The following is a 26,541-nucleotide window of genomic DNA, read 5'->3' on the forward strand; positions in this document are numbered from 1 at the left end:
GTGGCTTTGTACCAAGCCTTTGTCTAAAAACGATATAAAAACCCCATACTCCCTTGGATGGGGCTCTCAGGCTCTGCCTGATCTTCGGGTATGTTGCAGAGCCCCAGCATGCTGGAATAAAGCCCGTGCTGTTGCAGAAAGAGCTGCCTTGGTGTCGTTCCTCTGCGCCTCCCTAGGTTGAGGTCTTCTCGACCCTAACACACCCGCCGCCCGCTCCGCTGCTGCGGGCAGGAAGGCAGCGGCGTCCACCGCAGACAGACCGACGGTCCGCAGCAGGCCCAACGCGGCGCGTGCGGCCACCGCACCACTCCTACCTGACCACTGACTCTCCTCATTAGACTGACCCTCCCGGGCCGCCCGGCAACCGTCGCCCACAGCCCCGGCCTGCCATGTCCGCGGGCCCACGTGCAAAAACGGTCCGGTTCCCCCGCGCCCGCGCCGCGCCTGCGCACATTTCCAGCCCTAGGCCCGGGAGCCTTAGGGGCGCATGCTCCGCCCTCGAGTTCTTCCACCGCGCAGGTTTGGAAGCGCGTGGCCGAAGCCGACCGGCGCGCGCATGCGTGTCTCCGGCACCTGGTTTTCTTCCCCACTGGGCGAGAAGCGGCCGGTCTTAGGTTTGAAGCCAGCCGAGCCGGAAGTCGCTCTCCTTCTTCGCCTCCCTTCTGTCCTGGCGGAAACGCAAGCCCTGAAAGAGAGGTTCCGGACTCGGCCTGGGCTGGGGGAGGCTGAATGGAGACCCCGGCCGAGGACGCGGGACTGACCCGCCGCCCGATGCTGGCCTCTTCCTGGGATGCGGCCCGCGGAGTCCTGGCCCACAGCCTCCGTCTGACCCGGGCTGACCTCGGCGCCCGGGACTTGGACCGGGAGGAACCGCTGACGCCGCCTGCCGCGGGGTGCGCCGGGCCGGCGGGGACTGGGGCCGCCGCTGCGGGACGGTCGCGCTCCTCGGGGGGCCGGGAGGGCAGGCGGGGGCCGTGCGGGGAGCGGGTGTGGGCCCGGGATCCGGGAGCGGAGCGGGCGGCGGGTCTGGGCCGGGAGCGGCGGCCGGGGGCGTGAGTGCCGGGCGCGGGGCTGGCGGCCCGGCCCCCGCACCTCCGCGGGGTCGGCACCGGCCCCCGCCTCCCCCTCCCCGGCGCAAACGCACCGGCCGAGGCCTCGCGTTCCCCCGCGTCGGCGCTAGCACGTGTGGCCGGCGAGAGTCCCGTCCGCTTCCCGAGGGAGAAGATAGGCGGGGCCTCTCGGGGCCTCCCGCCTCCCGCTGCGGTGCGCGCCGCAGGGGCCCGGGGACGTTCCCCGTCGGGAGAAGGGAGTGCGGGGGGTGGCGGCGGCGGAGACGGAGGACGCGGTGGGCGGCGAATCTGTGCCGAGCGTCGGGCGGTGCTTGGCGGTGCTTGGGCAGGCGCGGGGCCCTCCGTGTCGACGCAGTGGGTCGGGAGCACCCGCGGCCCGGCCAGAGGGTCGCGAGCGGGGTTCGGACGCGCCGACTGAGGAGCGCGCGGGACGCGTTTCCTTTCAGCCGCGAGCCGGTGGTTTTGAAGAGCGGCCCGAGCGGCCCCGGGGAGCAGCCCTGCTTCCTTCACCTGAGCTGCGAGCCCGGCGGGGGCGAGGAGGTCGTGGCCGTCGGCCTTCTGAGTTCGGCCCGGAACATGGAGGTGTACGTGGGAGAGGAGTACTGCGGCACCAGCCGGGGCAAGGCCGTGTGCGGCGACCCGGGCGACAGGTCTGTGAGCGCGGGGCTCTCCGAGCTGCGGTGCTGTTGGCGGGTGGCCTGGCGCGGGCCGGTCCCGGAGCAGTGGGAGTCTCCCCTGAGCGTCCGGGAGACGGTCCGAGCCCCTCGCCCCCGGCGCTCGGGGTGGAGGCGTCCGGCCCCGTGAGGCGGGGGGCTGCGTGGAGCGGAGCAGTTCGCAGACCGGGTGCACTGTGCGGACTCCAGGCCGTCAGTCCTTCCTTACTGCCCCTTCTTGCCGTTCTCCCTGAACACGCGGTGGCCTGTTTTCAGAGGCAGTTTGGCAGTTAGTCTGGAAGTGAACACATTTTTCTGAAAGGAAGCCCATGACCAGTGGTGCCCAGGCCAAGACTGTGCCTCACCAGTCTGCGACCTACACACAGTTCAGCCTGCTACAGCGTGATTTTTCTCCAGGTTCTGATGCAAAGATTCTACCCCGATTCAATCCCAGGATTTAAGGAATGGCTCAGAAACAATTTTTCCTTATTTGAGAACAGTTGACATGCAACATTACGTTAGTTCAGGTGTATAACGTAGTGATTCAACACCTTTATGGGCCGTAAGGTGTTCAGGTCTAACTACCATCTGTTACCAGGAGAAAACTGCCGTCTGTTACCATACAGCACCAGTACAGTCTCAGTGAGATCATGCTCTTTGAGTATCCTCTGTTACCATACAAGGCTGTTACAGTGTCATTGACGAAGTTTCCGATACTGAACCTTTTTTATTCCTACTACCTATTCATTCTTTATCGCGAAGCCTGTGTCTCTCACTGGCCTTCATCCATTTTGCCCATCCCTTTGGCAACCATCCGTTTGTTTTCTGAATTTTTTGATTCTGCTGTTTCTTTATGTATTCTTTTGGAACAACTCATTTTTAAATGTAACTATTTAAAATAATAGAATTAAAAGTAACTTAAGTTTTATTTTCTTTTTAGTGAGCACAAAATTATTTTCTACAAAAAGTACTTAAAATTGGAGTCTTCCAGTCATGCTTGTAAAATAAAGGTAAGTCATCACTAGATTTTAACTAATTTGACAACTGCAAATGTTTTTGTATAATTTGTACTTGTTTTCTGTTGGTTCAGTAATATGGTTAGTCCAACTTTATTTTTGATTACATAAAAATATGTATCATGAAAACTATAAGCAGTTTTGGCTTATAGGGAAGGATATAGGAAGCTATATCAAGAAAGAAGGGAATTGGAGAAGTTTCAGAGAAGAGTATCCAGAAGTTAAAGGGATTTGGACTTATGTCTTAAATATGAAAAATATCATAGAGGTGAACTTTAGTGTTCTCAGTGGAGCCTAGAGAAAAGTTACTGAGCAAGAAGGCGTAGGCCAGGATAGTCTTCCTGTTTTGTTGCCTAGTTAAGTGAGCTGGTGCAGGTCTCTTTATTTCTTTCGAACTACCTTATGGATAAATTAGCTGACCAAAAAAAAAAAATTCTTTATATGTACATGAACATTCATCATCATTCCTAATAGCCAAAAGGTTACGAAGAAAACAACCCAACTGTCCATCACTAAATGTGTAAACAAAATATGGTGTACCCACAGAATGGAAAAGTATTCAGTCATAAAAAAAAATACATATAGAAACCCAGATGAAACTTGAAACATACTGTGTGAAAGAAGTTGGAATCATAATGTTGTATGAGTCTGTGTGTGTATATATATATAAGGTCCAAAATGGGCAAATCCATAGAGACTGAAAGTAGATTAGTTATTATCTAGGGCTGCGGGGTGGGTATTGGTGGGATGGGGAGTGACTGCCAGTGATACATGGCTACTTTTTGGGCGATGTTCTAAAATTGCAATGGCTAGCACCAGAGCCATTAGGATACCAAAAAATAAACCTAATCAAAGAGGTAAAAGATCTATATTCTAAAAACTATAGAAAACTGATGAATAAAATTTAAGAGGACAGAAAGAAGTGGAAAAACATTCCATGCTCATGGACTAAAAGAACAAACATTGTTAAAATATCTATACTACCCAAAGCAGTCATACATTTAATGCAGTTCCTATCAAAACACCGTGAGCATTTTTCACAGAGCTGGAACAAACAATCCTAAAATTTGTATGGAACCACAAAAGGCCCCATGTAGCAAAAACAGTCCTGAAAAAGAACAGCAAAGCTGGAGGCATTAAAATTCAGGACTTCAAGCTGTACTACAAAGCTGTAGTCAAGACCCTATGGTAGTGGCACAAAAACAGACATGTAGATCAATGGAACAGAATACCTAGGAATGGACCCATGACTATACGGTTAACTTACCTTCAATAAAGTGGGAAGGAATATCTAGTGGAAAAAAAACAGTCTCAGGGCCCCTAGGTGGCTCTGTGGGTTAAGCCTCTGCCTTCACCTCGGGTCATGATCTCAGGGTCCTGAAATTGAGCCCTGCATCGGGCTATCTGCTCAACAGGGAGCCTGCTTCCTTCTCTCTCTGTCTGCCTCTCTGCCTACTTGTGATCTCTGTCAAATAAATAAACAAAATCTTAAAAAAAGAAGAAAAGACAGTCTCTTCAGTAAATGCTGTTGGGAAAATTGGACAGCAAAATGCAGAAGAATGAAACTGGACAACTGTCTTTCACCAGATACAAAAAAAATATTTAAATGGTTGAAAGACCTAATGTGAGATAGGAAACCATCAATATCCTAGAGGGGAACACAAGCAGCAACCTCTTTTCTTTTTTTTCTTTTTTTTTTTTTTTTAAGATTTTTATTTATTTATTTGATAGAGATCACAAGTAGGCAGAGAGGCAGGCAGAGAGGAGGGGGGTGGAGAAGCAGGATCCCCGCTGATCAGAGAACCCGATGTGGGACTCGATCCCAGGACCCTGGGATCATGACCTGGGCTGAAGGCAGAGGCTTTAACCCACCGAGCCATCCAGGCGCCCCCCAGCAGCAACTTCTTTGATCTTGGTTGGAGCAACTTCTTGCCGGAGGCAAGGGAAACGAAAGCCAGAATGAACTATTGGGATTTCATCAAGATAAAAAGCTACTGCACAGTGAAGGACACAATCAACAAAACTAAAAGGCAGCCTACAGAATGGGAGAAGAAATTTGCAAATGACATCTGATAAAGGGTTAGAATCCAAAGTCTTTAAAGAACTTACCAAACTTGACACTCCATAACTAAATAATCCAGTTAAAAAATAGAAGTCAAAAATAGACATTTTGGGGGGTGCCTGGGTGGCTCAGTGGGTTAAGGCCTCTGCCTTCGGCTTGGGTCGTGATCCCAGGGTCCTGGGATCGAGCCCCGCGTCGGGCTCTCTGCTCAGCAGGGAGCCTGCTTCTTCCCTCTCTCTCTGCCTGCCTCTCTGCCTGCTTGTGATCTCTCCCTATCAAATAAATAAATAAAATATTTTAAAAAATAATAATAAAATAAAACTGTAATGGCTACACAACTCTGTGAATATACTAAAATCTACTGAATTGTATACTTTAAACTATTTGATTGTTTGGCATGTTAATTATATCTCAATAAAGGTGTTTTTAAATTTAAAATTTTTTATAAGGAAATAAATTCTTGCTATCTTTTTATCTCCACATTAGTTTATATAAGGTTACAAGACTTTAGAATAAGAAAAAATAAGTAATGTCAGCCTGTTGGTAGCAAACTTACAGAACTGATTATTCCAAGATACTATTTTGTATAGTATGTATTAATAGCTTCCAGATGTATTTAAATAAAGTATTTCATGCATCCCACAAATATTTGAATGCCTAGTGATGCTAGGTACTATAATTAGGCAGGTAGGAATTAGCAGTAATATAAGGAATGACTGCCCTCATACTGCTCACATTCTGGTGTGATGAAATAGATTGTAAGTTGAGTCAGTGAGTCAGATATGTCCCTAATTCTGTGGTGGGGCAGTGAGGATGGAAATGCAGAAAAGGGGGTGCCTGGGTGGCTCAGTGGGTTAAGCCTCTGCCTTCGGCTCAGGTCATGATCCCAGGGTCTTGGAATCAAGCCCCGCATCGGGCTCTCTGCTCAGCGGGGAGCCTGCTTCCCCCTCTCTTTCTGCCTGTCTCTCTGCCTACTTGTGATCTCCGTCAAATAAATAAAATCTTAAAAAAAAAAAAAAGGGCAGAAAGGGTATTAGGGTATTATTAGGGTAGGTGTATAAATTTAATGTGGAAGTTCCTTAATTGTTGAGGACAGTCACCTTTTTGGTACCACACACAGAGTTCTTAGATTATGGGTTCTTGACCTGTGTTGTCATGTTACATATGGTTTTATGTGTGTCTCTGAAGGTAAGTGTTTTTTTTAAGTGGTAAATGGAAGTTCTGAGGGAATGTAGCGAAGCTTGTTCTGGGGCAATAGTATATGAAAGTTAATAGTTAGTGACCCATCTTTTTGAGCATTTACTCAGTGGTAGGTACTGGGAATTTTAACACCTAATCCTCATAACAACCATGTAAAATAATTGTTTTTACCCTCCCTCATTTTTTTTTTTTAATTTTTTTATTCCTGACTCGTGTTTTTGCCTTTTCCCGGGATAAACACAGGCTCTAAGTTGAGTCACCATTGACTTGTCTGATTCTAAATCCTGGTCCCTTTCCACTTTGCTACTTTGTTGTCCGTATCACAGAGGAATGTCTTTTGGTTCAGAAACATGGGTGAAATAAGGCAGCATAAAGCACTGGGCAGGACACTGCCATTGTCTAGGTTCCAAGCTGGACTTTTACCAGTTTACATAATCCTTTGATAGTCAGAAAATCACCCCTGACCTTGTCTTTTTTGTGTGTGAACCAGAAGGTTATGTTAGACCGTATTAACTTTCTCTTTTAATTCTAAATTCTGCAAGACTGATTTATCTTTAGTATTTCAGTAAATGCTTTGGAAGTGCTTTTGTAAAGCCTTCTTTTATATTCAGTATTATAGCTAGCTGTGCCAGCTTCTCAGATTGGTATCATTTATTTTTATTCATTAATGTAAGTGAATGAAATTTTACTCTAGTCCCTTTTGTATTCTGTGTATTTTTTCAGTTTGAAGTTACATTCTTTTATATAAACAGTTCTTATGAGCCTCATGGTAAATTAGAAGTGCTGATTGTTACAATTTTCAGGAAAATATAAAAATGAAAGAGTATTTAAAGTTTCTATTTTCTATAAATTTTCCTAAATACATTATTATTTCTAGTTTGTATAGAAAAGTGACCTTAAATAGTGATTATTGTTTAATATTATTTTTTTTCTGGAACTTCTTTGTTTTATAATAGTTGCTCTCCTTTGGTGAAAAGCAGCATGTGTTCATCAGTAAAATTGTGGTACAGTTGAGGCGGGTTTCAGCAAATTCTTCAACAAGCTCTCCTGCTCTAGGATCAAGGATAGACCTGCAGAGGGTCCAAACTCTCATGGAGGCCATGGGGTCCAAGTTGTCACCTGGTGCTCAGCAGTTGATGAATATGGTTAAATTTCAGCAGCAGGTAGGTGGACATGGTTTCCCTCCAGGTACCATTAACGATTTCAAAATGACAGCTTTTTCTAAGGACATGTATCAACTGGAAAGTTTTTCTTTGAACTTTTACTGTTGATTTGACTGCTACCTTTATTTGCTTTTGTAAAATAGCATTTATTTTATTTTATTTTTTTAAAGAATTTATTTATCTGACACAGAGAGAGAGAGAGAGATCACAAGTAGGCAGAGAGGCAGACAGAGAGAGGGGGGAAGCAGGCTCCCCACCAAGCAGAGAGCCCAATGCGGGGCTTGATCCCAGGACCCTGGGATCATGACCTGAGCCAAAGGCAGAGGCTTTAACCCACTGAGCCACCCAGGTGCCCGTAAAATAGCATTTTGCAGACTTTCTCTTCTACAAAATACCTTACGACAGATCTTCATACTTTTCTGTGAATTTACTCACTCAGTATTAAGCACCTTCTCAGTGAATAAGGCAATGTTTTGAACACTTTAGAAAGTTCAAAGATCAATTAGTTTAAGGATCTTTAAGGATATTTATAGTTTCATTTTATCTAGGCCTTTAAGGAAGAAGGGTGGGGACTGGGCAAGTAAATTTGGAGGGATGCAATTTGGGAGAGAGAAGATAGCATGGCTTAACTCTTCAGGGCCAGAAGGAACAGGATATAGCTAGGAAATGAATAGAAGTTCACTCCTATGGGTGAAGAAGTGTTTGGGGGAGTTTAGTTTGGGGCTGGATCATAGAGGGCTTTGAATGTTACTTTTGAGGTTCATACGTAGTTTTGCTTACATTTTGAGAAACTCTAACCCCGAGCTATGCTATGCGTGTACAGGAATGAGAAGAAACAATGAATCAGAAGGATGTGTGACTCCAGGGGGAGCAGTTCCTTGTGCCTTCCCTCATCCAGACGAGAGTCAAGGAGGGTCTAAAATTAGACATCCTGGATTGTGAGATGATACAACGATGGTGCCGTTGGCTCGGGGCAACCTACTTGATATTGGTTTGCTGGAGGAAAATAGAATTAAAGAGGGATATTGCGGTTTTGAAGATGATGATACCAACAATATAAATGGAACCCAAGGGAGGAGACTGCTTGGGGAAAAAGTTCGATTTGGGAATATTAAGTTGTAGACATGAATTGTAGAGTGCGAGCATTTGGAAGCACAGGTGGGCGTGGGTGTGGAGGAGTGAAGGGAGGTTTGAGCGGTGGACCCCACACGGCAGGGAAAGTGGTCCAGGGAGAGCCAGAGCAAGGAAGAAATGTCCTTCGGGGAGTAGCTAGGTTTGGTAAGGATATCGGGAGCAGGAAAAGGAACAGAACAGCAGAAGACCGGTGGTGTGACCGAGTAGCGCGAAGGAAAATCGTACGTCAGGAGACCTGATTTCAGGGTGTGGTGCTGACATGAGTAGTTGTGTAATTTGGCAGTGCTTCATCTTTTTCCATGAATTCCTTTGTGTTCAAAATCTAAATGATAATACTGCTAAGATCAAAGGATTAAGGGGAAAATTTAAAAGGAATAGTCTAAATAAGCAGCGGATGTACCTTTTGCGAATTTTACCAATAGTCATTTAGTACAGGTGTCACCGAAGCAATGGGCCGAGACAGGAAATTGGGAGAGTTGATGGTGATCATGGGAACCCTGGAAAGGAGGATTTCGAAAAAGTGCCGGTTCCATACTTTTCTTTCTCTCCTACCATCGCCGCACCTTGACCCTCCAGAAGTCCCTCACTGGTCCTCCTTCTCCACCGCATCCATTCCCCACAGGGTGACCAGAATAATCTCGGAGAGTGAATCAGACCCATCCTTCCCTGTGTAAAGCCATCTGACTGCTTCCCATCACACTTAGAATTAACCCAAAGATTCCTTACCCTGGCGTCTAAGATCTGGGCCTTCTTTGATTCCTTAACCTCATCTCTGGCCAGATCTCCAGGCTTTGCGGACTCAGGCACGCTGGCGTTGTTAGTCCTCAGATACTCAGGTGTGTTCGGGACCTTTACACTCTTAACTGTTCTCTTTCTCGAGAAGCCCTTTTTCCAGACCGTGGTGAGCCTGGACTTCTCTTTTTTATTAAGATAACGGCTTAAATGTTACGTCCTTAGAGACCTTCCCCAACCACCAGTTTAAAATAGCCTTTCCCGCCAAGTCTGCATCATATTTTTGTCAGAGCCTTCTTGACTCCTTTGCTGTTGTTTACGTATCAGTCTGTTTATCTCTTTAAAATGTAAGCTTCCTGCCGACAGGGAGCTGGTCTCTCTTGTTTGTGGCTCCAAATAAGTATATGATGTATGTGCCTTCTGGATGGTCAAGTTTAAGTGCTTCTTGGAGTTCTTCAGAGGGTCAGATAGAATGATTATGAGACAGAAACCAGATTCGGAGGGAGTAGGGAGTAAATGGGGGTAGTTGAAATGTGGAGGTACCCAGGGTAAATGGGTTGGTTTCAGGAATGGGAGCGATAAGGAGCTCGCCTGTACCAGAATCCCTTGGAATGTTTATAAAGAGCAGATTCCTGGCTGGCGCCAATGACCTGAAACCCAAAAGGTGGGATCCAGGAATCCGTTTATCAAACAGACGTCTCCAGATAAGTTGTATGCATAGTATACTTTGAGAACAAATGATTGAGGAGAAGGATCCCATGGAGATAGAAAATGTACAACAAGAGGAAATTATTTTTTTGTGTGCAACTCTTTGGAAACGTCAGAGAGGGTTAATAAATTAAATCAGTTCATGGACCGATTTTTATGCTCTAAAAACTTCACTTTGGAAAAAGAGATGACATGGATAGGTTTTTTGTTTTTTGTTTTTGTTTTTGTTTTTTGCCATGTCTTTAAGTTTTTTGGTGTAATTCCAAAAATAACATGTTCTCTTTGCCAGAGATTTTAATCCATTCAGAAGTGCATTAAGTAAATCATAAAAGTGCTCTCCCAGCTCTCACTGTGTTCCCCAGCTTGGTGCATATCCTAGAGTTTTCTGAGTATGTAGAAACACATGCAGGTCCTTCCCTCCAGTGCACTTGTTGTGACCTGCCCCCTCCCCCCACTAAATCCTTGTATATGGGGACATATGGGGGAACACCTGGGAAAAAGGAAGGTGATTCAGTTAAATCTTCTTTTAAACATCCCAACATAAGACCTCTTCCAGGTGGGAAGGCTCTGTTTATGGGATGATTCTTACAGGGCTTACCTGGTTCTAGGATTGTATTTTAATAAAAAGCAGGAATCTATGGACTGCCTCCCTGGAAAATGTCATGTAAGCTGTGTAACCGTTTGTTAAGTATAAACTCAGGGTGTTTTGGGGCACCTGGCTGGCTCAGATGGTAGAGTGTGTGACTCTCGATCTTGGGTTTGTAAGTTCGAGCCCCAAGTTGGATGTAGAGATTACTTAAAAATAAAATCTTAAAAGTAAATAAATAAAGTAGGGCTGTCTCATGACCAGAACTGTTCCTTTGGTACAAGCTGTGTAACTGCATACACTAGAACCCCCCTACGTTAGTTTGGGCCGCGCCTGTCGTGAAGGAGAGAGAAGCTACCTGGGAAGCTTTGTTAGAAGCCCTCTACCTTCCCTGCTTCACCCGTGCTTTGCGGTTGCTTGTGTTCTTGAAAGTTTTGTTAAAGTTTTTTCTTACTTCATTCAGTTTGAAGGTAAAATTTGCTGGCTCTGATTTGTTTTTGCTTTAAAATTTATGGAAATTGAATAGGAATTATATATCAAAGTGCCTAGCCTATAGTTTTCATTTAATGTTACCTGAATGAAAGGGTGCACCCCATTTTTCTCGAAGAAAACATACTCAGTTATGCAGGGTTTACACGGCTTCCTTTTTTCACCTTTGAAATACAAGTATCTTTTTTCTTGCTTTCTCAAGATGATACTTGTTTAAATTTTTTTTTTTTTAGTGGTAGAGACTTTTTTTTTAGAGATTTTAATTATTTGACAGACAGAGATCACAGGTAGGCAGAGAGGCAGACAGGGAGAGAGGAGGAAGCAGGCTCCCTGCTGAGCAGAGAGCCTGATGTGGGGCTCAATCCTAGGACCCTGGGATCATGACCTGAGCTGAAGGCAGTGGCTTTAACCCACTGAACCCCCCAGGTGCCCCCATACTTGTTTAAATTTTTTATAGTAAAAGTTAGATAATCCTTTCAGATATCTGATAAGATAGAAATAAACACTTAATTTTTCACAAGTCTGGGGGTAAATGTACACATATATTAAATTATATGTATACACAGATAATAGTCCTTTACATAATCACGTATAGGTATATGGACGTAATTCCAACATGAATGATTTTATGTTCTTTTAAGCTACTCTGTGTTTTCTATATAACATGTAACATGGAGCCTAAGCAATAAATACGTATAAATTATTTCCTCCCCATTCCCCTGCCTACTTTTAAAAGGGTTTGGTGGACCATGCAAGGCAACATGTGACAGGCAGCACAAGAAAATTAAGAATTGAAGAAAAGGAAACAGAAGAATAGCCACCAGCACCCAAAGTTGGTTTATTTACTGCCCTATAGACTCACCTGTAAATTCCAGCATATGTAATACCAGGAGGAAAAGGAAATTACCTTAAGAGCTGTCATCTGAGAAAAATATGACCACTTTTTATAATCAGTGAATTTCTTCTAGTCAAAATTTGATATATTAGAAAAGAAAACCTCACAGAGCATATACCTTATTTGCACTTAGATTTTAATTAAAATTTCTGCCAAATTAATTATCATATACAATTTTGACATTGATTTCACTGCTGTTTATACAGAATTTTCAGTTTCTGGGGTGCTTCAGTGGCTCAGTCTGTAAAGCATCCGACTCTTGATTTTGGCTCAGGTTATGAGATCCAGCCCTGAGTTGGGTTCTGTACCTGGCATGGAGCCTGCTTGGAATTCTCTCTCTCTTTCTCTCTGCCTCTGCCACCCCCCAACTCATGGTATCTCTCTCTCTAAAAATAAAATACAGTTTAAAAAAGTATTTTCAATTTTCTGTCACTAAGGTTTTTTTGGATTGTTTACTACTACCAAAAATAGTTTAGCTTTGTCATCACGATTAAGGCTCCTTTCTGCACAAGGAGAGTTGTTGAATTTTAAAATTTTATATATAATTATATATACAAAATATATATATAATATATGTATAATTATATACAAAATTATAATTATATATATTATATAACTATATGCTGTCCATCTTCTAGGACTAATTTAAGAGTTATCCAAAACTTGCATTCAGTAGAGGATAACATTTCTTTACCAAGAGTATTCCTCCAAAGTACAGTTTAGCAAAAGAAGTTTCATGGAGACCCTCCCATTGCTCTCCCACCAACTTCCCTGGCTCTCAGTATTCCCCTTGCCTCCTTTATTTTCCCCCAAAGTATTTACCACCATCTCCACCCACGTGCTGCATTGCCTGCCTGCCTTCCGACTTCTCTTCCTTCCTTCCTTTCTTCGTTCCATTGTTCCCTGCTCCTGTATTGGTTCCACATATCAGTAATTTTCATTTGTCTTGTTCATGCACATATTTCCTATGCTGGAAACACAGAATAGATTTCTGATAAATGTTTGCTGACTGAATGAGTTTTGGTTATTTTGGTTATTTGGTCCAGAAATCATTTTTTCGAGTTCTAGACAATGTATATACCGAGACTCTTCAGCTGACTTGTATAATACTGGCCTCAGTCTCTTTCAGTAGGTGTTGAGCAGCAGTAAGGATGTGCTGGTGTTCCCGAATAAGGATACAGCCTTGTAATGTAACCGCTTAGTGGGCCAGAAGTAATTGCTTTGCTTTGCTGTTGTGGAGAAATTCAAGAGTACAGCAAGGAGCATGGCGAGAACATGCCCCTGCGTGGGAAGCCATGTGACTTCATTACAGAAGTGAGCCGGACTGTTGTCGTGAACTAATACGGCATAGCCGGTTCAGTTGAGGCCATAAAACATAACTGTTATCCTACAGATCATTAAAGCAGACGGAGCCAAAAGTAGGCTCATTTTAGTCATTGTAGATGTTGCAAATGTACTAATAAAACATCAGACTTCTAGTATGTAATTTATCTGGTGTATCTTCCGTGATAAGCTAGTTATAAAAAATTTCCTTAGGTTAGCTTGTTATATGGGAAACTTGATGGATGATATTTAATGCTAAGTATATTATCAATTATTGTGCCTCAGTTGAGAGTACTGTATTTTATCACCATAAATCAAGGAGGCCTTTATAGTGGAGACGTTAATGCTAAGTTTTACTAAGTTTTACTTAGTATTTTTTTTTTACTAAGTTTTACTAAGCATGCTAATATTTAATATTTCCTTTAGGGAAAATTGCAGTGAGATCATTAAAAGTCTTGACTCTGGGGGCGCCTGGGTGGCTCAGTGGGTTAAGCCTCTGCCTTTGGCTCGGGTCATGATACCAGGGTCGTGGGATCTAGCCCTGTATCCGGCTCTCTGCTCAGCGGGAAGCCTGCTTCCTCCTCTCTGCCTGCCTCTCTGCCTACTTGTGATCTCTGTCTGTCAGATAAATAAAAAAATCTTTTAAAAAAAGAAAGAAAGAAAAAAACCGTCTTGACTCTGGAGTTCGGTGGTCTGGGTTCCTGTCCCAGTTCTGCCACTTACCGGCTGCATTCCCATAGCCGGGTTACCTTTAGCCTTGGTTTCACCTCAGCTATGGTCTCTTCAGCTTAAGATCAGGTAGTACTTGTAGCCTACTTCGTGTGGCTGTTCAGAGGATCAGAGAAAGAAGGCACCTTGCCGGACTCACAGTAGTTACCCCAAAAGTTAGCCGTCACCACTACCGATAGTAACGTGTATTTCTTTCCCTTGCTTAGAACTGTGTTCCCGTGGGAGAGCAGCTTCAGGCGGTTTTGGGAAATACTGGCTACAGACGAGTGGCGGACCTGCAGTCCTCAGCTGCTTTGGGAGCCTCCGACAAGTCCCCCTCCACACCTTTCCCTTTCAGAACCGGACTGACGTCTGGAGCCCTGACGGAAGACTTAAACACTTGCGTCGATAAAAGTCCGCAGCCACCGGATGGAGGAAACACTACACACCTCAAAGACTATAACATCGTGCCGCCAAACCATTCCCTTCTGGAGAATGACCTCAGAAATGCAGTTTCTTCTTTCCTGCCGAAGAAAGCAAGTGACATCTCAAACATACCTAACTCTGAGTTGCTGCCTTTTCTCCAGAATTTATGTAGTCAGGTTAACCATCTCCGCGTGGGACATAGTGCCAAGTGGCAGGAAGGCATCACTAAGGCCGGGGAAGGCGTTGTTGGTGTTGCGTAAGTATTTCAGACAAATCTGGTTTAGGTTTCATAGATAGAAGAATTAGTTGGAGGAAAATAGATTTGTTTCAGTAACTGCTGCCTGTAGCTATTTTCAGTATTTTTAGGATCTATAGCTCAACATAGACCATGGACTTAAATGTAATACGTAAAGTTATAGGGGCACCTAGCTAGCTCAATCAGCAGAGTGTGCAACTCTTTATTTAAATTATTTTTATTTTTATTTTTTAAACTTAATTTTTATATTTTTTAGTTTATTTTTTTATTTTTTGCAGAGCATGCAACTCTTGATCTTGGGGTTGTGAGTTTGATACTCATGTTGGGTTGTAGAGATTACTTAAAAATAAAATCCTTTAAAAAAATAAATAAGCATAAAGCTATAAAACTTTTCTGACAATATGTAGGAGAACATTTGGAGACCTAAGACTAGGAAAAGACCCTTAGATGACACCAGAATCACAATAATGGAAACATTGACCTATTGCATCCCATCAAAATTTAAAGCTTCTGCCTTGTGAAAGACCCTGTTAAGAGGATAAAAATACAGATACAAAGTGGGAGCAAAATTTGCAAGTCACAAATTTAACAAATGGCATCCATTCCTGTAGCTCCCAAAATTCACGTTAGAAAAAAATTCAATCAGAACATGGGCAATGGACATGGAGACATTACAAAGGGTGCTCATATCAAATAAGCAAGTGAAAAGATGATCATCATTGACTTCGTGGCTACTAGGGAAATGAATATCAAAACAAGATACTATTGCACAGTTATTTGAAGATTAAAAACAAAAAATGGTAACAATACCAAATGCTGGTGCAGATATGGAGAAACTGGATCTCTTCTACATTGCTGGTAGAGGTATAGAATACTACAGCCACTGTAAAAAATACTTGGGCAGTTTCTTGAAAATTAAACATTTACCGTGTGAGCCAGCAATGTATTTGGCATTTATCCCAGAGAAATGAAAACTTATGTTGACAGTAGAAACTATGCCCAGTTCTTCATGCAACTTTATTTCATGTAACGGTCCAAAACTGGAAGCAACCAGAATGTCTTAAACTAGATGAACAGGGCACCTGGGTGGCTCAGTGGGTTAAGCCGCTGCCTTCGGCTCGGGTCATGATCTCACTTCCCGGGATCGAGTCCCGCATCGGGCTCTCTGCTCAGCAGGGAGCCTGCTTCCTCCTCTCTCTCTGCCTGCCTCTCTGCCTACTTGCGATCTTTCTCTGTCAAATAAATAAATAAAATCTTAAAAAAAAAAAAAACTAGATGAACAGTTAAACAAACTGGGGTATATTCATATCACAGGATGCTAATCAATAAAAAGGAACGGACTGTTGACACACACAGCAACTTGGATGGCTCCTGAGGACATTCTATGCTGAGGGACAAGAGAATCTCAGGAGGTCACACACCAAGATTGCATTTGTGTAACGTTCCCAAAATGGAGTTCTAGAGATGGAGACCATATTGCTGGCTGTAGGTGTCAGGACTGGAGGGCGTTAGGGAGTGGCTGTGACAATGGGGAGATGTTTGTGGTGAAGGAATAGTTGTGATCTCAGTTGTGATGTTCACGTGAACGTGTGTGCGTGTGGGAGGACGGCGCCCGCGCACACTGCCGCAGCATCCCTTTTCTGCTATTCTCCAGAGTTGGGTGAGATGTAACCATTGGGACCATTGGGGAAGGGTACTGGGGAACTCTCGTATCTTTACAACTTCCTGTGAAGCTGGAGTTACTTGAAAAAAAAAAAATAATGGTTTTTAGAAAAACTGCTCATATATTCTAGAATGGGGTTCTCAAACTTTTTGGTCTCGGCATTCTCAAAAATAACTGAGGACTGTGAAGAAGCTTTATGTAGAGTATATGAGAGGATTCATTTGTTTAAAAATAACAAACCCATTATTATATTAGTAACAATTTTTATGAAGAAGGTATTTTCTAAAGAACAACACCGAATGCTGTTAGGTCATGTAGAATCGATGTTAGCATCTGCTCGCGGTCTCCTCTGTGTTGCCCTCCAGCATGTGGCTTCAGTAGCCGATGAGGGTGCAGAAGTGCTGAGAACAAACGGAGTTCATGCTGAAGACACTATTTAGACCCTAAATTGACTGGCCTTGGACAGTCTTAAGACACTGAAGAACACTCGATCACAGCTTCTGTTGCTCAACTGAGCGGTGACATCACACCTCGTGTAGCCTCTGGGAAATGTCACCGTATGTTCCTGAGGATCTGGGGGTGAAGGGTTCAGACATCATCTTGGTCGTCATGTAAGAGTGCTTGCTACTTGGTGGAAGCTGAACAAGTCATGGGTCCCCAGGGTGTTGTGGGCCACGGCCTGAGGTTCATTGCCCTGGTGTGCATTGGTTGTGAACCTGAGAAACTGGACTGCTTTTACTGTTGTTATTGTTGTTTAAGAATTTATTTATTCATTTGAGACCGCGTGAATGGGGGTGGCTGAGGGAGAGTCAGACTTCCCCCTCCCTCCTACCCTCCGCCCCAGCCTATCACGTCCCTGGAGCAGGGACCCTGAGCTCATGACTCCAGCTGAGGTCAGACCCTTAGCAGACTGAGCCCCCCAGGCTCCCCTTCTCAGTTTGTTATTTCTGTCTGCCCATTCCAGTTACGTTCGTTTTTACATGTTTTCATGTTAGGTTAGAAGAGAACCTTCCAGTGCTTAGTGAGGTTGTGCGGGTGACAAGAAACAAACCTTGAAATTGTGGGTTTGCTTGGGGAAGTTCTTGGAAGACATACGTGGAGACCTTAAGATACATTGAGGCAGATCAGTTTTGATTTGGGGCTCAAAATCCAAGACCCTTTGTAGAGACATGTTCTGTGAGGGGGACACTCCCTCTCGCCGTCGTGCCCTCGTTTCACTTGTGTGCTGACATGTGGAAAGAATCGGACATGCGGCCCGCTTTGGGCACTTAGGGCTGTCATTGCCCCTTGTAGATGGATGTTGGCACCGGAAACCCCTCGTACCCAGACGGCAGCGTTGCGGAGATAGATTTCCGCATTGTCCTTTGGGGGCTCATTTCGAATGGTTTGCTTGTTTCTGTTAGGATATCAGGGATAATTGTTACACTGGTTTTTTAATTTATTTTTAGAACGGGAGAGCAACCCGTGTGCTCCTACTTGGAAAAGATTCTTACTAAAAATATGGAACTGCTGGAAAAGAAGCTTGTGGACTCCATGGATCAGCGAATACGTCAACTCCAGGAGCACGTGGACAGGAAGATGGCTGTGTTGATGGACCTGCTGCAGAATCCCCCGTCCCCACCCCCCGGCACGGCCCTGACACAGTGTGACTCTGGAGAAAGACTTTCCAATGGAGAGAGATAAGTGCTCAACCTGTAGGATGTGCTACAGATATTTATTATGTATTTATGGTAAAGCCTAACCCCCCAAAGTTCAAGGCAGTGATTTAATGTCATTTGAGGGCATCATCTTACGTACATTGAGTGACCTCAGTGTTCATTTTAATGTACTTGTTACTGTCTGTCCAGGGCTGTGCACGAGGATTAACCTGATAGGGTCATCCGTTATTTTTGTTGGCAATATTGTTTACTTTTATTTTTTACTTGTATTTATTTTTATTTTTGTTTAGTGCTTAAACTTAAGGATTTCTAATTTAATTCATGAGTCTATATTGTATATGTGTTTACCATTTTAATTTATATAAAGGGCTTATGTTTTAGGGGTGTGAAAAAAATATAGTATTTGGTTTCTTTTTCTCTTTCTAATTGATTGTTTTTGGGAACCCTAGATAGAGTACTTCAGTGTTGTAACCTTTTAATTTCCAGTCACCAAATTACGTTTTATGTTGTTTATTTCAGATAAAAAAATTAGATGTGGTATTTCTGTAACATTAGTATACTTAACATTTTATATGTATCAGAAATTTAGAGGTACTGATTTTCTTATATTTATAAACTGCTGTGCATAAATCTGTTTATTGCTTTATTATTATTTCCTAAGAAAATACTGCCTGAATTTGCTCAGCAGAAGCAGCAGACTACGGTACTTAAAAACTCTCTGTTCAAAGTCTTTTTTCTTGTAAGTTTCCTGCACACGTAATAAGCCAGTAAGTAAGAGCTTAGTATGGAGTAAGAGCTAGCCATTGCACCTTCACGGGTAAACACCAGAGTTTGAAGTAGCTGCAAGGGATGTGTGATGATCAAGAAATTGAATCAAGATCCAGGTTATATATATTAATTTCCACATTTTTAGCACTTTGGGTGTTATTACATCTCCCTGTTTCCCGCGGGGGCGAGCTGAGGTTTCCATCCTACTTCGCACCACTGGGTTGTCAGTGCTCTGGGTGCCGGGCAGTGCATGCTGCTGCCCTAGGACTCCTCTTATACTGTGGCCACAAGACTGTCATTGGAGGCTCTTCCTCACTTGGCCCCAACCCCGCTTTCCAGCCTCATCCACACTCCACGTGACCTGCTACGCCAGCCTGTCCTTTCTTCCCGCAGCTCCTCGGACTGTCGGTCTCAGCAGACAGGAGTCCTCCTCCCGTGCTTCTCACCTCTCCCTACCCTACACGCTCTTTCCAAGTCAGCTCAGATGTAGCCGACACGAACCCACGTTTGGTCCCTCTCTGCCCCGGTCGGGAAGCAAGCAGCTGGACAAGAGAAAGGCCACACCGAAGGCTCTCGTTCGGGGGACGTAAAACAGTGGAGGTCAGCTAAAGCACAGGAGGCACATCAGGTAGTGGCCAGAGGTAAGGCCTGAAAAGGGGGCCTGGGTCTGGCTCTGGAAAAACCATGACGGCTCCACTCCCGAGACTGGCGTGGTTTAAGAGGAGAGTGACGCGATTGGCTCCAGGCCTCAGGCGGCAAACCAGAGCGGAGCTTTGCTCACGAACCCATCTGCAGAATTTCTTAGCATTCTGCTTTGCGTTGTAGTGGAATCTGGGTGCTGGGAATGCAGAGCCACAGTAACATCTGATTGCCTGACGAGTTAGGTCAGCATTTCTCATCGTCTGCTTCCTAATCTTTGTCAGAGGTTTGTGGGGACCTTGTCAAAGGTGAAGGTTCTCGAGCCCCAAGGCAGATCTTCTGAACCAGACCAGAGAGGGAGGCGCGGTCCCTGAATGGGGGTTTCAAGGGATCTCGGGGTTATTCTGAAACAGGCCGTACTTGCAGAGTCTGCTTTGGGCTGTCCCACAGTGCGCCCCGGCATGCAGCCCTCTGATCAGCTCCTTCCATCTGCCTCACCGGGAGCTAGTGAGAAAGGCAAAGTCATGGGCTCCATCCCAGAACCAGTGAAGCAGAGTCGCTGGGGTGGGAGGGGGAGCAGCAATCTGATTTCACAAGCTCTCCGGGTGACTCTCACGCACGGGAGTTAGAAAACCTCTGCTTTAAAGAATGGATGTCTCTGAAGAAAGAGACCCACAATTTCAAACACCCAGGACACGTATCTGTGTAACCTTGTGTATATGGGAGATGCTTCTGGAAGTTTCTGTTTAAATGAGAACCAGGGATTCCAGAGGAGTAATGGAGGACTAAGCCACCTCTGGCTTCTTGGCATCCAAATTTCTCAACTGTGAAATGACTCGAGCGGAACATAGTTGGTTTTATTGCAGACTTTCTCTCAGCAGAAAGCTCTTGGTAGAGTGTTCACTTTTACATCTTCCACTGAGATCCAGCCTGCAGACAGAGCACACGTGTGGCTCTTGGTCGTGTGTTCACTTTTACATCTTCCACTGAGATCCAGCCTGCAGACAGAGCACACGTGTGGCTGGAGGTGAGCCCCAGCAGAGGGGCCAACTGCTTATGTTAGTGTCTCAGTTTACAAAGTGTGATGTGGCGGTTTCAGTTGAAACCTCTCAAAGATCAACAGCCGCCGCCACCACCACCCTTGTCAGACCACACAGCACCCACTATCTTGAAACACGCTCAGGGAGGGGAATGGCCTTGCCAACGATTATAACAAGTCATGGCGGGGAGGTAGGCCTGGAACCCACCGCTCCTGTTTTCCAGGCCTGTGTGGATTGTGGGGTGGGACCTAACTACTTAGAATCGATCCCCTCTGACATTTGAAAGCCAAAGCTGTTGAAAGGTAAAGCAGCTTTCCTTCCATGGCTCCCCTGTCTCAAGGTACAGCAAATTTGGCATCTTCCACATATTTTTCTACCGTTTTGACATTGTCGCTCTAAATGCCCTTAGAAGACGTATTTCCAAGTTGGCTTAGAGGAAAACACACAAGGATGGACAAACCCGAACTCCTTCCACCTTGTTCACGCAGCTGCTGCGTTACTTTGTTTGAGTGATTCTGCCTTTTTCTTGACCTCAGTTTTCTGTAAAATGGGGGCTATCACAGCTTACCTCATGCTATGGCGTGAAGCTTATGATACCCTGAGCATGACTCCTCTGATACTTATAGCAGATGTTAAATGGCAAATGTTAAATTTTTCTCTCCCTTTTTCTACTGTGCTGTCTTCTGAAATGGCAGGAATGACACACGTGTTTCTTAATATCATTACTATTCCGGCAATTTTTAAAGTCCCTCTTCTCTATCCTACCTTAGGTACAGGAGGGCTCACAATCATTCTATTGAGCAGTGGTTCTCGAGTCTAGTTCAGGAACCAGCAGCAGCAGCATCTTGAAACTTACCGAAATGCAGATTCTCAGGCCCCAAATCAGACATACGGAGTCAGAAACTCAGGGTGGGGCCAGGCCTCACGTTTCCTGAAGCCCACCTGCCGACTCGGCACATTCACAGTGAGAACCATTTTTTATGTCTAAAACCACACACCCAGCAGTCAGCTTACATGAGTTCCTTCCTAAAACCCCTGTGATACACTGCAAAGATGTCCTACAACCAGCAGGATGAAAATCTAGGCTTTTTACTAAAGGCTTTAAATCCCCACAAAATTGGATCCTTGGCTCATTTTTCCAAATGGTGTCCTGCTGCCACCCCTTTCACGCATCCCACTCTAGCCCCAACAGCCTTGTTCTTGTTCCTTGAGCACAACAAACCCATTGCAGCCTTAAGATTCTGTCAATATTTGCTTTGCCTGGTATGCACCTGCTCACTTTGATCTCTCCCTTTCTCCAGGCATCTGCTCAAACGTCCCCTCCTCAGAAAGGCCTTTTTTGACTATGATCCCTAAATTCCTCCTCTCCATCCCCATCACTTGGATCAGCTGTTTTCCCTTTATTTTTCTTTTAACCATTCTTTAAGGGCTAGAGATATTTAGAACAAATTCTTTTTCTTCATCTGTGAATGTCTCTCTCCCCTTCCATTCCTGAAGGATAGTTTTGCTGGATATAGAATTCGGAGTTCTTTTCATTCAGCGTTCAAGCGACGTCATGTGTTACTTCTGTCTGGCTGCTGGTGTTACAGATAAGAGGTCTGTGGTTTGAACCTGCATCCCCCTGGTGGGTAGTGTCTTGTTTCTCTCTGGCTGCTTTCGAGTTTGTTTCTTTGTTTTTAGTTTTCAGAGTTTAATTTTAATGTGCCTTGCTGTGGATTTTCTCGGGTTTATCCTGTTTGGCCTTTTCTCCACTTCTTGAATCTGTCTGTCTTGTTTCATCAGAAGCTCGCCCCATCCTGCTACTCCTCTCCTTCTGAGACTCTGATAACATAAATGTTGGATCTTTTGTCATAGTCCCACAGGTCCTTGAGGTTATGTTAGATTTTTGTTCCGATTGGGTGAATACCCTTGCTCTGTCCTCAGGTTCACTGATTTGGTCCTTGTGTCTCCATCTGCCATTGAGTCCATCCAGTGAGCCTCTCCCTCACCCCATTCTGTAATTTCCATTTGGCTCTTTGGTTATAACATCCATTTCTTTGTTGAGATACCTATATTTTGATTGTTGCAAGAAGATTAGTTATTGATTGTTGAAGTTTTTTGGTTTTTTTTTTTTTTTTTTAAATGATGGCTGCTTTAAATCCTTTTTTGGGTAATTCCAACATTTGATTCATCTTGCTGTTAGCATCAGTTCATGGTCTTTTCTCATTCAGATGTTATTTCTCCGGTTCTTGGTCCAATGGGTGATTTTCCACTGAATCTTGGATATTTTAGTTAACTCCTATGTAAATCTTGAGTTGTATCAGATAGTCAACTGCTTAGGTTTACCATGCAGGTCCCAGTCTATGACTATGGGATGAGATTCTAATGACAATTTAATGTCCAGAGGCTTTGCAGTGCTGTTCTGATCTGGTCAGTTTCTGTGGTGCCACTGGGGCTCTTGGGGCCCTGCCAGTGCAGCCAGGAGGAGCAGGGGATTGTTCAGGCTAGAGCCATCTGGTACGTGGAGAAGGGAATCTGGCTCATAGGGACAGAGAAGCTTCTTATGGTAGGTCCTCTTGGGGCTGTCACCTAGCCACCTCACTCTTTCCTGGCAGAGACACATCTTGGCATCAGCAAGGAAGCAGATCACTCTTCCTGGCTTTTTGCTGTCAGTGGGACTCCCACACCACACGTGTTGCCATTGTTGCTGTGCTAGTGTGGTGGTGTTGGCAGGACTTGCATTAAATCCTGGAGCAGTAAACCCACTGGTGCCACCTCCTGCTGCTAGATTTGGCCCGGATGCCTCTTTCTTTTCTGCAGCTGTGTTGCTCATCCAGGCTTGGGGTCTCTAAACTGTTTGCTTTCCTCTTTCCAACCTCCAGAGTATTTCTTTATTTGACTCTTGTATTTTTCCCCCAGGGATTACAGTTGTACTTTGGAGAGAGCCAGGGAGAAACAAGTCTAAGCCATGTCGCCTGTACTTGGAGTCTGCTCATCCTCATTCAGGGCTACTAGATTGCCTGGCCTGGGGTCTGTGTCATACACACCTATAACCCTGGTATCTTCCCGATCAAGTGTGAAAATCTTTCAATATCAACAAATCCTTGTAAATGGCATTGCATTATTTCATTTGGGAGCTAAAGCATAAAGACTATTCAGTTTTCTCTAAACTTTAAAGTTAAGAGATTTTTAATTTTTAGCCTCTCCATATTTCTTTTTCTTTCTTTGTTTTTTTTTTTGTTTTTTTTTTTTTTTTTTTAAGATTTTATTTATTTATTTGACAGAGAGATCACAAGTAGGCAGAGAGGCAGGCAGAGAGAGAGGAAGGGAAGCAGTCTCCCCACTGAGCAGAGAGCCCGATGCGGGGCTGGATCCCAGGACCCCGAGATCATGACCTGAGCTAAAGGCAGCGGCTTAACCCACTGAGCCACCCAGGCGCCCCTCTTTTTCTTTTTTTCATTGAAATCTTAAACCTGCTTTTGAGGAGCAGTCAAATCCTGAGAATCAATGTGAGGGAATTAAGACCTGAGCAGAGAAAAGACTTAGAGTGAAATGGTTCAACACAGCATATCTGTTTCCTGGGGGCTGAAGACCACCTACACACAGGATGGAATTCAGAACCCCATGGAAGAGCTACTGTCCGAGAGCGGATGTCACATGCATGTGACATAGAACATGGGGCTGGCAGCGGCTGCTTCAAAAGCGAGTTCTTCAACCTGGGATCTTAATTCCTTCTAGAAAGGATGATTCCACCCTTCTTTCTCAAATTACAGGTTTCATAAAATTGTTCCCTCAATTAAAAAAATTTACTTTAGTAGTTAGCCTTCATCCAGATCTGGGTGGTTTAACTCAAAATCTGCTTAGCAGTTAACTTGTTGATGCTTTCTTCCTGGCTCACTGTTCCCCTAATTTCAGAGCGTTAAACAGCTTACTAGATTCCAGACAAATTTTTCTGGGAGGATTAGGAGGAAAAATGTCGAAAGGGCCTGTGGATCTCCTGGAGAGACAGAATGCAGGTCAAGGGCTCCTAGAATCTCCTTAAATCATGATAGGGCCTGACAGTTGTCAGTGGGAGCATGAAACATTGTTTTCCCTTAAACCGTATCACTTATAATGTGGGTTTGCAGATTCTCAGCATTGCACAGCAGGACATTTTGAAAAAAGACATTTCCTTAGTCATTCACAGAAAATACTTTAAACTTGATGAACAGCAAGGGGTCGCTCCTGACTCAGGGCCTGGATGTCAGGAGGCCCTGGTGTTTGTGAATAAAGCTACCTATGCGAGGGCCGGCCTGTGTTCTGTAGCCGCATGCTGCTACCTGCGGAAAGGAAAAAGATTCTTCCCAATTTCTCTGATTTCCTTCTCTCTGGACTTGGCATTTCAAGTCCAGATTGGTTGCTTTCCAGCCACTAAGAAACCCCTTCCTCCTGCTCTGGCCAGCCTCGGCTCCCAGGCCTCCCCGGGAGCATTCACACACACTTACACATGGAAGCTCTGTGGTTTGGGGCTCCTGCTTCCCCGCTGACTGAAGCCTGCCCAGGACGCGAGGTGGCCGGGTAGGGAAGGGGCCACACTCACTGCTTCCCTGCACCTCTCTGCCCAGGTGTGCGTGACAGGCTCAACCTTAAGATTATGATGGCCATGGGTGGCGGCTTACTGATTGTCATGCTTGTACTGATGGCTGTTGTCATCTGTCTTTACTACAAACTAGCCAAGGACTTGAAGTGAGTGATGTGGGTAAGAGTGACAAATCCCCCCTCGAATAGGATACCTGGGGCTCCCGGCTTGAGCCAGCTCATTGCTTGCCCTGTGGTCCCAGCCAGGGAGAGGTCAGGGACAGCAGGTGGGTTTGAAGAGGTAAAGCCAGGTGAGTATAGAATGTTGGTTTTTTCCCCTTCTGGCTTAGGGCTGTGAGCTCATGAACAGAATGTTCTCGGCTGGGTGGCTCTGTGCTGCTTGGCTTCACTCCCCTCACTGAGGGGCCCCACGGCCGGCCCGCTCAGCACACCGGCTGGGCCTCCCTCCGCGCGGGGCACCGCAGCCTGTGGCGGAGGCTGGGAACGAGTCTGTGCCTCCGAGTCCCGCAGAGGACAGGCTGAGCCGATCTGCTCTTCGCTGGGTGGGGGAGCTCTCCCGGTGTTCTCTCATTCACTGTGCTTGGCCGTGGGGGCGTGAGGTGGGCCTGTGGGACCATGGGGAGGCCGAGCTGCGTGAAGATCCTGGGGGACACCTGCCCAGGGCGCGCAGATGAGACAAAAGATAATTAACTTCGGGGGAGAGGAACCTGCGATCCGGGAGAAATGGGTCGTTAGAAGTGGTGCTGCTCCCATCCTCGGGCCGTTCAGCCTGGGAGCTAGAAGGAGAATCCCCGCACGCGGGGGTCGGCGCGGTGTGGCGCCTTCCCGGTCACGCTGTGCACTTGATGGGCCTGCAGCGATCGGGAGGGGGGGGACCCTCGCTGGCAGTTCGCTCTCCCTCCTTTGCTGTGACCCGATTTTACATTTCTAGCCATCCTAGAGAGGAAGGGACTAGATTAGGGACAGGGGCACGAGCTCTAGTTTCCGGCCGCTCTGATGATTTGGTTGGCCCGAGGCCTAAACTTCGCAGATACCCCTGATAACTGTGACCAGTGGGCCGAGAAGAGAAATTCTAATGCCTTGCTTTGTGTATGTCTTTTCCCAAGACCTCCAAAGGCACCTGCTGCTCTTTTCATCGCCGGCAGTAATCAAGCCACAGTCACTGATCTCACAGCCCCCACCGCTGGGTCCTACCCCAGCTTCCAGTGCTGTGACGATTGTAGCTCAGATGCCAGCTCTGAACTCCTGCCACTGTGCTTCTGTGACGTAACCCCGGTTCTCTGACTTGGGTGGGCACAAGGATCTTCACGCGCAGTCCTTCCTTTCCCAGTAGAGTTTATTTTTCAAGTCAAGTTCAAATAGTGCTTTTATCCTATATACTCTGTAACATTATTGTTTATGTACTTTCAAATAAATGTGCACTACTGAAAATGTCTGCGGTATTTTTGTTGGTGCTGATAGCTACGTATTTAAATTACTTAAATTTTTGTACTACCCACTTTGAGTCTTGGGGCAGCTAGCTTGTAGTGTACCGCAGCATAAGGAGAGTTAGAGTGGAGAAGAAAAGGGCCCGTAAACAATTTCACAGGAAGGGAAACTGTGCTAGGTGCTTGGGGTGGAAAACTCAAAGTCTTTGAAAACTAAGTTTAGACTAAGCTTCACAGCAGCCTGGACCAAAAGGGAACTGGCATTTCTAAGCGACAGACCTTTTCCTGATTACTGCTGGTGATTCATTCTGCTTGGATTTTATTACTTGGAGCCCTCTCTACGAGACTCGGAAGAAAGGGACCTCCTC

General features: G+C 45.3%; 1 protein-coding gene across 1 annotated transcript; it reads left to right on the forward strand.

Moving 5' to 3' along the window:
* Positions 1–563: 563 nt before the first annotated feature.
* CUNH10orf88 (chromosome unknown C10orf88 homolog) lies at positions 564–26,177 on the forward strand. Its single transcript, XM_013055730.2, has 7 exons — positions 564–893; positions 1,517–1,720; positions 2,664–2,733; positions 6,958–7,164; positions 13,967–14,421; positions 17,533–19,151; positions 25,853–26,177. Exons 1-6 carry the CDS (start codon positions 730–732, stop codon positions 17,765–17,767), a joined length of 1,335 nt encoding a protein of 444 aa, XP_012911184.1. The 5' UTR covers positions 564–729; the 3' UTR covers positions 17,768–19,151; positions 25,853–26,177.
* Positions 26,178–26,541: the final 364 nt, after the last annotated feature.

This window comes from Mustela putorius, unplaced genomic scaffold (genome assembly GCF_011764305.1).
Source record: "Mustela putorius furo isolate JIRA1106 unplaced genomic scaffold, ASM1176430v1.1 tig00003909_pilon_pilon_pilon, whole genome shotgun sequence".
Classification (NCBI taxonomy): domain Eukaryota; kingdom Metazoa; phylum Chordata; class Mammalia; order Carnivora; family Mustelidae; genus Mustela; species Mustela putorius.